This window comes from Anomalospiza imberbis, chromosome 4 (genome assembly GCF_031753505.1).
Source record: "Anomalospiza imberbis isolate Cuckoo-Finch-1a 21T00152 chromosome 4, ASM3175350v1, whole genome shotgun sequence".
Taxonomy (NCBI): domain Eukaryota; kingdom Metazoa; phylum Chordata; class Aves; order Passeriformes; family Viduidae; genus Anomalospiza; species Anomalospiza imberbis.
Genome location: NC_089684.1, coordinates 57,831,047 through 57,845,188, shown reverse-complemented (window position 1 = coordinate 57,845,188; position 14,142 = coordinate 57,831,047). Strand labels below are relative to the sequence as shown.

The 14,142-nt window shown below is 42.1% G+C and overlaps 1 protein-coding gene across 1 annotated transcript in view; it reads left to right on the top strand.

Moving 5' to 3' along the window:
* The first annotated feature begins 1,008 nt into the window (after positions 1–1,008).
* Positions 1,009–14,142, top strand: part of PROM1 (prominin 1) — a 62,665-nt gene continuing 49,531 nt past the window's right edge. The window contains exons 1-2 of the mRNA XM_068188709.1: positions 1,009–1,190; positions 7,868–8,281. Coding sequence (XP_068044810.1) covers positions 8,062–8,281 — 220 coding nt within the window. The 5' untranslated portion in view covers positions 1,009–1,190; positions 7,868–8,061. The remainder of the gene's footprint in view (positions 1,191–7,867; positions 8,282–14,142) is intronic.

Here is a 14,142-nt window from a genome sequence, read left to right as displayed (position 1 = left end):
AGATTAGCTCTGGTCAGAATAATTGTTCTGTGTGCAGCCAGTGCAGCAACCTGTTCTTTGATGTACATTGCTGGCAAATGCCCTGAGCTGAAATACAGGTATATTTCAGCAACACCGAATACTGCCTGTGGGAAAACTGTTCGATGTTTGGGCAGGCTTAAATTAGCAATGCAGAGAGGTGCCATAGCTGTAAGCCTTGATTTGTTTCTGCCCGCAAAAAGGAGACTGCCTTCTCCATCAGTTTTGTTACTGATTTCCAAGGAACCAGCATAACCTTGGATGCCTAGCAAAAATTCTTGCTTCGTCCTGCAATGCATTTGTGATGCTGAATAGCAAGAGGCAAAAATCATGTTCATATTTTACTGTTGCAATAGAGGAACCACATTAATACACCAAAGTTGTAAATAAAAATCAAAAGCACAAACAAATCTGCACAAGGCAGAAGGAAAGCACAACAGCCATTGGAAGTGTTATGTTACTGTATTGCAACCTGTAAGAAAAACACTTCTTATTTTACCAATAAATCACTGGCCTTCGGGAACAGAGAACACTTAGGAACATAGATAACAGCCCTAAAGGAAATGCTAAACGCACCAGGAAATAAGGACGCCTCTCGAGAGGAGTAAAACAAGATTGTTTTTTTCTCAAAAGCTAATGGAGTAAGTCACCTTGATGGGAAAAGCAAAACCGCCTGATCTCGAACCATCCCCAGAGGCAATGGCCAAGGGGAGATGGCACGGCCATGCCCGGGGCGGCAAGGCGGGATGTGCCTCGGCGGAGCCCGGCCACGGGTCCCGGCGTGGCGGAGCATCTTGGCGGCCCGGAACAGAGCGGAGCGTGCTCGGGATGCAACAGGTCACCGACCGCTGCGCGCTCGCAGGGGTGCGGGTTCAGCCTGACCCGCTCGGCTCCGCTACACCGGCAGCCACACTCAGCCCACCCCGATCTCCAGCTCTGCTCGCCCAGCGCATCCCGCCGGGGTTAAACCCCTGACGCTCCTCCTCTTCCTCCCCCCACCATCCCGGCCTGTCGGGGTGGTCCTGCAGCCCCGGCCCGGGGCAGAGCCCGCCCTCCGTAATCCATGCGCGGGCGGCACCGCCACCACGGCTGCCGCGGCGCTCTGAGGCGGAGCGGGCTGTGCTGTGCTGGCCGTACCCCGCCGTCTCCGGCTCGCTGTCCCCTTTCCACCGGTGAGTGCTACGGGCGGGGGTGTACGTGAGGAGGGGTCCTGGGCAGCTCCGGCGGGGCCGTAGGGGGCTCCAGGCGGGGATGAGGCTCCTCCGCCTTCTCCCGCTGTGGGCGGGAGGTCGTGGCCGGGAGAGCGCGGCCCCTTCCCTCGCGGGAGAGCGGTGGCGGGAGGGGGAGCTCCGTGAAGCTGGGTGAGAGGGGGCGGGTGGCCGTCGAGGGAGGCGGGTGCCCGAGGGAATGGGGCTGCCGGCGGGAAGGGATCCCAGGGGGCTTAGCAGAGGCTGGGAGAGCGACCTGTGGGAGCGGCGGGATGGAGGCGCCCTGAGAGCTCGGGGTGAGGCGGGGGCAGAGGGGCGGCCGGCGGGCAGGACAGTGCTGCCGGGGGCTGGCGAGCGGGATGGCGGGAGAGACGGGTTTGGCCGCGAGGAGGGGGCTGCGGCACGGCGAGGGGATGCGGCCGGTCCGCGGGGAGCCAGGGCGGGTCCGCTCGCCGAGCTGAGCGGAGCGGCGGGCGCGGGGTGCGCATTCCCTCCCCGGGGGTTGTGTGTGGCGGCGGCTGCTGGGGAGAGGTAGGGGACAGCTGTGAGCCACTGGCAGATGAACGGAGAGGAGCGGCGGGAGCTGGGCGGGGAGAGCCCCAGAGATCTTCGGGGAGAGGGGAAGCCGCTCCACGGGGAGGAGGAGGAGGAAAAGGGCGGCCGCTGAGGGCACCTGCCTGGGGCAAGGCGGGGGGAGGCGGGCGGTGGGGGTCGTCTGAGCCGTCTCGGGGAGGCGGACGGGACTGTGCTGGCCTCGAAATCGGCTCGTCAGGGCCGGGGAGTAGGGAGGCGACCCCCAGCCTTGGCTCTGCGGTGGATGTGAGCGGGGAGAGGGCCCGTGCTCTCCTGCGGGCTCCGCGCTCGGCACGGCAGCGCTGCGGCGGCTGCCGCCCGCCTCGGAGGAGTTCCCTGAGGCGGTGCTGCCGCCGGCTGCTCGCTGTGCACCTGGGCAGACCGCGTCTGCACACCCGGCTGGCCAAACGTTTCCTCAGCGGAGGTGAGCTCTGCAGTGAGCCGGAGACCTCACACGAGAGCTGGAGAGAAGGGGCAGTTGTGGTAGTAAACATGGGCTGTGTCTTCTGCGCACAGATGCAGAGGAGCCGGTAAAGAAACTACCACATCGGTCGGTATTCCAGCAGAGGCAGAGCTGCGGTACCCGCGCTCCTCTGCAGTTTGCAGATAAGGATGAGGCAGCCTGTTAGAGGAAGAGGTCTCTGCTGTTTAAGTAATTGGAAAGAAGGCGAAGGAAAGGTTTGGTCTCAGCTGCTAGTGGGAAATGTGCATCGCGTTGCGGTACCTTGGTGTTGGGACATGTGCACAGCACTGATCAGTTCATACTTGCCAAAAACTGCCTGGTTATGGGCTGGGCTTACTGTGTTTTACAATTTTCTATGTGATGCTGGAAAGTAATTTAACAAAGAATGATCTAAGAATACTGGGATAAATGCACCACTTAGAATCAAGTTAAATAAATTATTTGGTTAGTGAAAATGTACTTTAAATATTTAGGCAGTCAGATGAAAATCAGACCTGCTTATACTTGGGGGGGGAAGGTATCTCATCTGGAATTTTTACAGGTGTGCTTCTGCTTGCAAATGGCTGTGACTTGTAGTGAGAAGAATTTTTTGATGTTGCTTTTTTAGTTTATTAATTTTGAAATTAGTAAGAAGCTGCTCAAAGCAAACTGGATTCTGAATATTCAGTTTTTCCTGACCTGAGCACTTACTTGATTTGAACATACAGCAGGCAAGTTATGTGGGTACCAAGGCTGTCTTGTGTGGAAGGTGCTGTTGGTTTAGTTTTTTCTCGGTGCTGCCAAGCTCTTTTCTGCAGTCCCTAGTGTTTATTATGTCTGTCTGTTTCTTAATCCTCCTATGGCAACAGGTTGTAATTGTTGGTAGGCCTAGGCAGATTTTGTAACAGAAAACTATACCATTTTAACCTGCCAGTATCTAACTTGGCTTGCTGTGTTGTGTCTCTTGAAAGGGAAGGTTGTGGTGTGGGTTTGGTTGTTTTTTTGGTTTTTTTTCTTTTTTTTTTTTTTTCATACTTAGGCGTTTCAGTCTGCCTGTAACTCTGTTTTGTGGCTTTTAATTTCACTTCTGGTGGTTGCTGGCATGGTGGACGGGGATTATGGACTTGGATTTTCAAATGCGTAATTGAAAAAATGTAACAAACTTACTCAGAACCTTTGTGTGGGCTTCCTATGGACAGCTGCATCTACCACCATACCAGCCCATCCTGGTTCATTGCCAGCAGGCATCCCCATTGAGCTTTAGCAGTCTAGCCCCTGGCTGATTGAATTTCAGTTCACGGGGTTAATCATGGTTGCATCACTGCACTGCAGTGTTGCATTTGCATGGATTGTGGTGTTAAACAGAAGGAGGCCAGTCCCATTGGAACAAAGAGCTGCACATCATGCTGCCTCTGAGGTCTGTTATTCAGAGTTGGTGTATCTTGGGAGTTGATGAACTAAAGCATCTAGCTCTGTCTCCTCTTCCCTTGTTAAACTTAAAGCAGAGGTTGGTTTTGGAAAATACGTTTACTAACAGATAGGATATATCTGAGATGATAATGGTGCTGCATATTTGAGTGATGGTGTTCTCCACAGGTAGTGTTTAAAAACACAGGAGTTATGCTTAGAGACTTGTACATATTACTGTCAGCCACAGAATAAAATGCAAAAGCTTGAGTCTCTTCCAAATGGACATTTGCAAACCACACATAATAATGAAAATCTTTAATTTATTTTAACTTGTTAAGTACTTCACAGGGTGTGTAGTAATGACATTGGGAGCTTATTTGATAATTACTGTAAGCATTTCAAACTTTCACACAGCTTCTTTTCACTCACTGTTTACTTGAACTTGGAGAGAGTTGTACTGGCAGTTCCTGTAACTCATTGACTGCAGTGGTGCCACACTGTGCCTGAGGAAATGAGATGCCCTCATGCTGCAATGAAGATTAGCATAAACTGCTATTCAGTTCTTTTTATTTGTGTCACTCCTGTGTATGTAATTTTTGAAGTTCTCAGAATTACAGATTTCAGGGATAGATTTTTCCTCTTTAATGCTGTTTGTCTAGCATACTTAACTACTAATAAGCTCCCAGCTAAGTTTCTTTTAGATATGAAGAAAAGGAGAACTGCTGGGAGTTTTTTACATCTGAGTTACTTTTAGGTAGGTTGAATATATATTAGATGCTCAGAGGCATATAAGTTATAAGTTTAATAGTGTTTCTGCAAGTTCCTGATTATTATTATTAATGTAACCTTGAAAATAGTAGTGTTTTATGTAGTATAGAGGAGAACTAGTGTCAGTCTGGAGGAATTGCCCAGTATAGATTATACAATATTTCTGTAGAGTATATACTATAATAGTTAATATGCCATGTTTGCTGTGATATATTTGCCAACAAAGGGAGAGGAAGAAAACACGGTCATAATTCCAGAAATTTGCTGATTTGCAGGAAACTCACCTGAATTTTATAAAAGCTTGACTGAAAACTCTGTAGAATTGGAGACTTATGTTTTTCCACTTTGCAGAGCACTGTTGGTTTTTGCAGTACAGGGAGTGTCCTTGCAATTTCAGTAGTGTCCTTGTCTTAAAACTGCCCACTTTATCTTGGTTAATACATGACTACTTATTTCTAGAAGGTGTAGTGATTGTTTTCCTGTACTGGGAGAACATTTTAAGTATTTTATATGCCTGTTTGTACAATTAGGTAGACTTTAAATTGTCTTTAATCTAAAATCTTAACAAAAACAGTTGTGTGTGTATTTTATCTTCTTCTGCACTCCCTCTAGTATAACAGAGCACTACAGAGAACTTTGCTTTGAGACACCAGTTAAAGAAGTCATCGTCTTCTCAATTTCATCTTTCTCAGCCACACCTAACATTTCAATGAAATGGATGCTTTTGCATCTGTTTCCTTAACTTTTGGAATCAAGGCTCAGTTACCATGTGTGAGCTTTTTCTCCTGACTCACTGAAGTGTTGCAACTGTACTTCAGAAATCTCCAGAAAACTAAACTTGACTTAGAAAAATTATTCAAATCTCTTTTTAAGGAAAAAAAAGTGAACTGTTGCCTTTGAGCCCCTAAAATCAAGAGCCAAACAAGGTTAAGGTGATAAAAAGTGGTTACCATTTAATGAAGGTCCCTCCAGGTGCACAACACACTGACGTGCATGCTGAAATTGCATAGAAAATGTACATGTGATATGGGGCTTTTACACTTTTATAAGTTTAGCAAATTAACATAATTGACAAGAATCCCCAAATAGAAGTACAGTTAATGAAGTAATTCCCCTCTGGGTTTGACCCCCTCTGAAGAACCCCCTCCTTGCTACAAGCTCTACCTTGTTTATGTCTATTGTCTTGAGAAGGTGGCTTGGCCTCGATTCCCAGAAGCAAGCTTGGAACAGGCCTTCAGGAATTTGTCTAATAGGAAAAGTACTGGAGTTAGCTAGGAAACTATATAGCTATACAATAACAGTCCACAGAGCTATGAATATACATGAGGATTATATGTAAAACCAAAGGTAATTTTGGCATCAGAACAGTAGTGTATCAACTTGCACAGTTTTTACTGTTCTGCCATAAAGGCAAAATCATTTTATTTCATCTAGTTGTGGTCTTGTGATATTTTGTCCTGTAGATTTCTGGAGATTTGATAATAAACTGCAGCCTAAGCAGTTTTCACTTTTTGACCAATTCTATGTTCAGCCTTAGAGCAAGATGTGCATATGATAAAACTTCACTAAAAAGTATCTTCTAGGCTGAAGAAAACTAGTCTCAGTAAAAAATTAAAGGAGGAAAATGAATATTTTGGATTTGGACTTTTTTTCCCTTTCATTAATCTTTAACAGAACATTCTTTTCCATGGTATTATGTGTTCTAAATGACTGTGTGCTTGTGTTGACCATATTTCAGAGGGGTTGCTAACATCACCTTTTTGAATAAGGGTTGGATAATTGTGCTAATCATAGCATTATTACTATTCATTCTTCTTCGTTTTCATAAGCCATGAGGAAGAAAGATAGGTTTGAGTGTTCCCTCTTAACTCATTTGAACAGCAGAGAAACAAAACTATCTCTAGGTCTTTGATCTGATCTTGTGTTCCTTTGTTCCATGTTTTTCTTGATCTATCCTTTGAGTGTGGCACTGACTACTAAACAAGCTTGCAATGTGTTTTTGACTTCTTGCAAAGTACTGGTTTTCAGAAAGGCAGCTGGTGTTTAACCAGAGACTGTAAAGCATGGGAGAGATTTAAGTCTCACCTTACTACAGATTTTAAGTCTCTGTCTTCAGCATCTCTTTGACCTGGAAGTACCTTGGAAGTCAAGGTGTTGGTGTAGCATTGGGCTGACTGAAGCTGTGAAGTGTTTGTGTTATTTTGCTGTCATTCCTGCTGGTGAATGGTCTGAATACCAAGGTGGTGATTGAAAGCTTTTCTCTTGGGCTGTGCTGCTGAAAAGGGCGGCAGAGGCCCAGCTGTGCTTGGGGAAGGCAGCTGGTGTTCTCTGGGTGGAAGTGATGTCTTGTCATGAGCAGTGTGTTCCCACATGGCCCTGCCAGTGGCACTCTGGGGGATCACAAAGGCATCCCAAAGAGAAGCTGGGCTGATGGGTGGGAAAGTCAGCGCAGTGCTGGCTGGCACACTCATCAGGTGTGTGCAGCTTCCAGAACCAGGGAATGGCAGCAGCTTCTCTGTTGCCTTTTATTTGGTTGGTTTTGGTCTGTTTCCTCAGAGTCTGCTGTTGCACACTGAAGTGAAGGAGTCTTTCCTGGCTTCTTGTAGATAAGACACGGTCACTTAATTTGTTGGAAAGCCAGGGGTGTTTCTGTTGACATTTCTTAGAGTAGTGGTAGATTGAGCTGCTGCGATTTTGTGGATTCAAAATGTTCTTAAACATGTTTAACCATCCAAAGTCATCTTAATGACTTTGGCATTAGCAAGCTTTAGCAAGCTGTAAATAAAAATTGACTTCTCCAGTTCCTTAGGAGAGCTTTGAGATAGCTTGAATTAATAGAAAGTAATTGCTGACACCCATTGTCATCTGTCAAGGGGGTGATGTTTTGTTGGTTTTGTGGTTGTTTTTTTTTTTCTGTTTCTTTTTTTTTTTTTTTTTTTTTTTTTTTGTAACTTTCAGTGATGTATAATTTTTTTCCTCAGTCTTGGAAAACAGTTAAGAGTATCTAGGATTGAAGGTTTTGCTAAAAGGTGTAAATTAAAGAAATACAGGGTATGACTTGTAATAAGTGTCATCAACTACAGAACCATCAGGTGGTAATTAAATGCATTGTGTAATTGTTGTGACATGACATATTGTACTTAGTCAGAATCACAATTCATGCAATGCTCCTTTAGTTTTGTTTCCCTTGGAGCTGTATCAATGTTCTCTTTGTTTTTGAAAACTCACTGACCTGGAACTGTGCATAATTCTTTTTCCACCTCTTTCAAGTACAATGTATGTAGTATAGCATATTATTCACAAACCTCAACATGTTTTTCTTCCCTGTCCAGTCATGCTCACTTTTGCAGCTGTTGATATGTTCAATTTTCACAGAAGATTGCAGGTTGTCTTGCACTTTCCTATTTGCTTACACACGTGTTAATGAGCTGTTTCTTCTTTTTGCCAGAGATGGTGCGCTGAGTCATTTTCACGAGAGGCTGCTGTACCACTCTGAAGTAAAAATACATTTAAGAATTAAAGGTGTGAGAGTGCACCAGCATTCTCCTGGCTAGAAAACTACTCCTCAAGTGAATGTATTGAAGATTTCTAGACTTGGTTGGACAAATACCTCTACCTCCAGTTTTATGAATACTGCTCGCTATGGCTGTGGAACTCTGTTTGCTGCTGCTGCTGTTTTGTGGAAGTACAATTTCAGAGGTACAGCCTATATACAAACCACCTCCTGGAACTTTGGATTTTGGATTTGTACCAGCCAAGACGTATGATACAGGTGCATACCATGAACCTGGGGCAATAGGAATTTTGTTTAAAATAGTACATGCGTTCCTGTACTTAGTGCAGCCAAATACTTTTCCTCAAGGTAAGCAGATAAACTACTTCTGTTTAAAATACAGATTTGTTATTGATGTTGTTATTTTTATTTGTTATATTGATACACGCTATCATTGATACCAAGGCCATAATCAGGAAGTAAAATATATGAAGGGCTTTGTAAGTAGCACGTGCTATGGCTTGGAAATCCGTACAGTTGTGTATAAAATAATATTTTTCTGCTAAGCATAATGGGGAGGAGGTTGTTAATGAAAGTGAAATGTTGGTGACCTTTCACAGAACTTTGCTTGCATATTTCAGAGCTGTCACTGATGGATTTGAAGCTTGTTTTCTTTACCAAAGCAGCATGAGATAGAAGAGGATAAACTGCTATGTATTTACCATTAAATCCATAAGAGACAGCTGAGTTTTGTATATTGCGATAAACAGTCAGGTGGTTATAATATTACAAGATTTAGCCCAGGAAATTTGAAATAAATTTCATTTGTTTCCATATGTGTGCATCCATGGTCAAATTTTATGTAAGAGCAGTTCCATTACATAGCCATGTGTAGTTTCTTGTTCCTTTGAAAGCTGTCAGGTTAAAACTTGAAACTGCACTTGTTTTAATGAGACTTTTTTTTCCATTAGTTTCTTACTAAGCTGTCCCTTCTAAAGGAAAACTTAAGATGTTGGAGAAGTGTGTGCAACCTCATTGAGGTTGTATTGATTAAAAGGTGCTTTTGGAAATTGTGGCTTTGTGGATTTGGTAGTTTTATCAGCTTAACTTTTCAACATGCTTTTTGTTTCCCTTAGCTCTTAAAAGTGCTAATGCTTCTGTATAATACTGGCATTTAAAATTGTATCAAGATGAACCTTTAATTAAATCTAAGAATGGCTTTGGTTTGTACTGATTCCTTTTGGTGGTTTAGCTGCAACTATGTATAAAAGGTTTTTATATTATTTTGTAATACAGCTTTCAATTTATAAATTAAAACTTATAGTAATATAAAGCCTTAAATTCATTAGTCTAATGGGTCACATATGTGTATGATGAACTATGAACTATGAACTCCTGTTTGCTTGGATTTTTGACATTCCTTTGTGAATCTTTGACATAACTGTAGAAGAATGAGCTCAGCTGAACTTGAATAAATGAATTCTATTTAGGCAAGTGCTCAGAATCCTAGGGGCTAACCAACAGAATATTCTGCAATAGGCCAGAAAAAATGGCCTTTCTGAAAAGAGGCCAGAAAAAATGGCCTGTTTTCTTGCAGGATGTGTCTTTTGAGCAAATCTTGCACAAGGTGTAATGAGGGCAGTTGCATGAAGGCGACAGTAATCTCACCTTTGGGAGGCACTATTTACAGATACCTCTGGTTCTTTTGCCTCTTTCCTCCTGTTAAATGACCAGGTGAGCTATTTGTGTCTCTGTGAGACCTGATGGTGAGGATTGCCATCTGCATTCACCTCCTAGAAGCACACCTCCACTCTGCCCAAAGCTCTGCTTGAATATTTTGTTCTCTTACGATTGTAGAAACTTGATTTCACTGAGACATTTACTATGTTTCTGTATTACCAAGAATTTGGTCTGTAGTCTTGTATGTCAGAATTAATATCCTGTGTCCTAAGCATGTGAATAATTAGTGAGTATAGGCTTTATGGTCAAGGTTATTTTCTGGTGGGAGTGCTTGTAATAAGTTCTACATCAAGTTGGTCTTGTAAACTCCAGCATTAAAGAAGTAAAGAATTTGTTTTTAGCTTGTAAGCTTTGAACATCTCCTATTTCTCCTTACTTCCTTGAAGATACTTTTTGCCAAATCAGGTATTTTCAGAATTTTGCCTTTGTAATTTGCATTAAGTGAAGTCATGTTCCCATGGCCCCACATACTTCACCGCAAAACACAGATTTGGCGGATCATGTCGGTTTGAGTCATACCATTTAATTGGCTAATCCCCATAATCTCCTTTGCCATATGCTGTTCTGTTTTCACATTCAGTGTATTAATGGTGTAGTTACATATTTAAAATGGCTGTTTTGTTTTGTTTGGGTTTTTTAATTTGAAATAGAGTTAATTCTGATTCAGAGATGAAAATAAATGTGATGACAGATGGGCACAGAAATGAAGCCTTTTGATGTTTCTATTTCAGACTTCATCACTCTGATAGAACTGATGCTTCAGAACAGTTAGCTCCAGGTTGATGCCCCAATGTATTGCTTATAACCACAACATAGAGAAGTATCATTTGTGTGTAAGCCTTGGCAGCAATCACTTGGACCTTTGATCTTAGTAGTCTTATATTTTTTCCTTGGAAGTACTCAATGTTCCATTTTCCAGTGTATTAGTACTCTTACTTGGGAGGAGAAGTGATAGGATTGTCTAATTGCATTTAGATACTCCTGCCTTTGCAAGTCATCTTCTAATAGTGCTCTGATGGATAACATTCATAGTCCTTCAGTCCAAAGTATGCCTTTATACTTCACACTTTTCTGCTTTATACTGTATAAATATATACTATATATTTACATATACTATATGCCTTTATGCTTTATTATTATGCTACGATAAAAAATGATAGTAAGTACATGAGAGTACTTTGGGAAATGTTATTCTTAATTGCATGCTGCTAAGACGCAACAGTTGGAAGGGATCACTTAAAGAAAAAATCAGTCAAGAAATATTTTGTGAGATGGTTTTCTTCTAGTTACATCTAGATAAGTAATTATTTATTCCCTTCTAAATTTTTTCATGCTATCAAGTTTGTGGAAATATAACTTTAATCTAAGTTTAGATTTAATAAGTAAGTTATTAATCAGATTAAATATAGTTCTTATGTAAAATACAGTAGCAGAACCAGGGCAAGGAACTGTAACGCCTTTAAGATTTTTTAAATTGCTGAATCTTTAAGACCAGCACTGTGCTCTTTGGATATGGCTCAAAAGAAGTGAATTAGCATATCTGATTCCAGTGGTTCAGTGAGTCTAAATAGATTCTGCTTTCAACTCCACCAGTCAAATATTTTTGTATACATTACCACATGATGTACTGCTGTAAATGGGAATGAGTTAACTCTTATTCAGGGAAGCAGCCTCCACTTTGAGTTAATGATACACTGGAGTGGAAAAGACTGGTCACTGGTTTGCTTCCTGAGGCTCACTAGGTGACTTTAATCTCAGCGTGCCTTGTTCCTCCATGGTAATGATTGTGCTGCTCCTCCTTTTGTTGAGGACTGTTTAGGATAGAGGCATCATTTTCCTTCTTGTTAATAACACCACTTAAAATAAAAAGGTAATAGGGAAATAAAGAGATAATAGGAAAACTACAAGTTCCTTCTATCACTTAGCTAAGAAAGAGGATGTCTAACAAAACAAATAATCGGTTTTTCTTCCATAAAATTTTTTATAAACTGTAGCATTGATTTATTGATAAAGTTGTCACTTCATGGTTGTGAGATGATGCATGTCATCTGTTGTATTGGAAACCATCAGGTATGGACAGAGCATGGTCAGTATGATGCTGTGGCTGCTATGAATTATCAGTTTTGTTTTTGTTCCCATGGAAACAGTTGTTAGTTGCAATAAGAGAATGTTAATCTGAGATTCCAGTTGCCAGCAGTCTGTGCCCAACAAATCTTTGGCTTCACAACTTGTGTCTTGTAATGAAAATATGAAGCCTTCACAAAGGAAAGAAGCTGGGAATAAAGCTCCTGCTCCTATTTTTAGGTGAAATACAACAAAACCTTACAAGCCTGTTTACCTTACCCTACTGTAGCTGAACATACTGCAGAACAATTTTACCATTTAAGTTACAATTGCTTCTGACTTTTACTCTAGGTAAGCATTTCTGCTAAAGTGGGAGTTCAACTTTAATGTAAAAGTCAACTGTTGAATGCAGGTACTTTCTGGGCAAAAGATAGTGTGAAGAGTTAAATGTACTCTTTGCTGTGGGAAACAAAAACAAGATGATTTTTAGACCCAGACTACAAGTCTCAGTTCTTTCTGACTGTAGAATCTTGCTTGCTGACAGTATTATTAGACTGAGGATCAGAACTTGAATATTTTAATGTCAGGTCCTGTGTCTGACCCCTTTAGCTCTTTTTGTCCTCATCTAGTCAGCCTTTAAAGCAGCTGCAGATTGTGAAGTACAGCAGGTTAGTCTTGTGTTATCTCAGTAATAAATCACGAGTGTATTCAGCAACTAAATTATTTCCAGATATTTTAAAGAAGAAACCTGCAACTTGATGTGAAAATAAACTGGATCTGCAGCTAGTATAACTGTAATAGAAAATGCATATGCAAAACCCTGTTGTTTTGGGTAGGTTTGATGAGCTCCTAGGATACTAACTTTTTTTATCTATTGGCTGTGTTGAGGTTCTAAAGCAAGTAATCAAAACACTTTACCACCCCCTCACTTAAACTTATTAAGGCAGAATTATTTTCTGTGTGTGTGTGTCAAACTAGCTTTTTTTGCCTTTTGTAACTAATTCTTCAGTGCTCATTTTTACTTTAAGTTTGCTTCCTGTTAGTAGTAAGTTTTCCACAGCTCCCCTGTGGAAGAATGTCCCCTGTGGACAAATGCATATGTCTGGGTTTTGGAGCTAAGCTCAGTTATGTGTAGTTGGTAGTGCCTTTTTATTTTTAAACTTTAGATTTTCCCAGGAATGTTGGGCATGTCTGCACAAGATGAAAGGATTGTGCTCTGGCTATGACGCTGCAGGTGCTACAGTCCAGCACCATAAAATTTTGCACAGGTACCTACAGCCATTATGACGTTTCTTAAAAACATAATTTATGATATCCTTTTTCCAGTTGTGTGAAGTTTCAGTTTGGATGTGATATACTACTTTTTTGAGCTAGTGTTTGATAGCAACCCCTCTGTTCAGGTGGGTTAGTTTTCTCAAAGCTTTCATCTTGGGGCTGGGTTGGGAGCATAGGTGGAGCTGGTACAGGAACTGAGAAGAGGGGAAGAGCAGTCTGCCCATTAGTAAGCTAGCTGTTAGATTGGCTTGTTAGATTGGCTCAGTTCTGTTGTCAAGTGACATTCATTGCCTTCACTCCATCCCTCTGGTGTTTTTCCACAGCTGTGAGTAGAGCTGTGGTGTGAATTTAGAATAGTGGCTTAAGTGTGTATATCAAAAATGCAGGTGTGACAGGTGCACTGCAAAATGCATTTACAGGTGTTATATACAGCAGGGATAGGGAATTGGAATAATAGTGCTCCTTCGTTTGGAAATACAGTGTATACAGTGAAAGAAATTTCTTGTACACAATATTGGAAATACTGGGGAAGATGGAGCAGCAGGAAGATATGAGATAATTTAGCCTCTTCTTTTCTCTGCCCACTCATATACATTTAAGGAAGTAGTGTTAAAAAATCACTGCTCATTTCGTGTTGGGAAGTTAAGAGCTGCTCTGCTTGGTGACATGCCCATGTAAGCGAGGAGAAGTCTGCAAACATTTCTGAAACAGAGCTAAGGCTGGCTTTTTAGTTTTCTTAGGCATCAGAAGAGTAATTCTTTTCCCCCTGATTTAATCAGAATGGCTGACTAACAGATTGCTTGTCAAAAGGAGTTTCTGTGGGCAGGGAGGAGAGAGAGGGGAGACAGGGGTTTTTGGGAGGGGAGGTTTATGTAGATGATCTGCTGGAGATTACCACAGAAAACTACAGTTGCAAATGTTAAGGCTTCTCTGATGCCTTCCCGCCCTCTTCTTTCGGATTATGTAAACAAGGAACCTCTTTTGCAGACAGGCATTTTAGGGAAAATGTGGAAGTAATTTTTTAATCAGTATAGCATAGCTGATAAAATGAAATTCTTGCTCTGTATGCCCAACTGGAATTCTTTCTCTACAGTGTCCTCTGTGCTTGCCCTGATCTGGTGTAATTCTGCCTGCCAGCTGTGCCTAGGAGA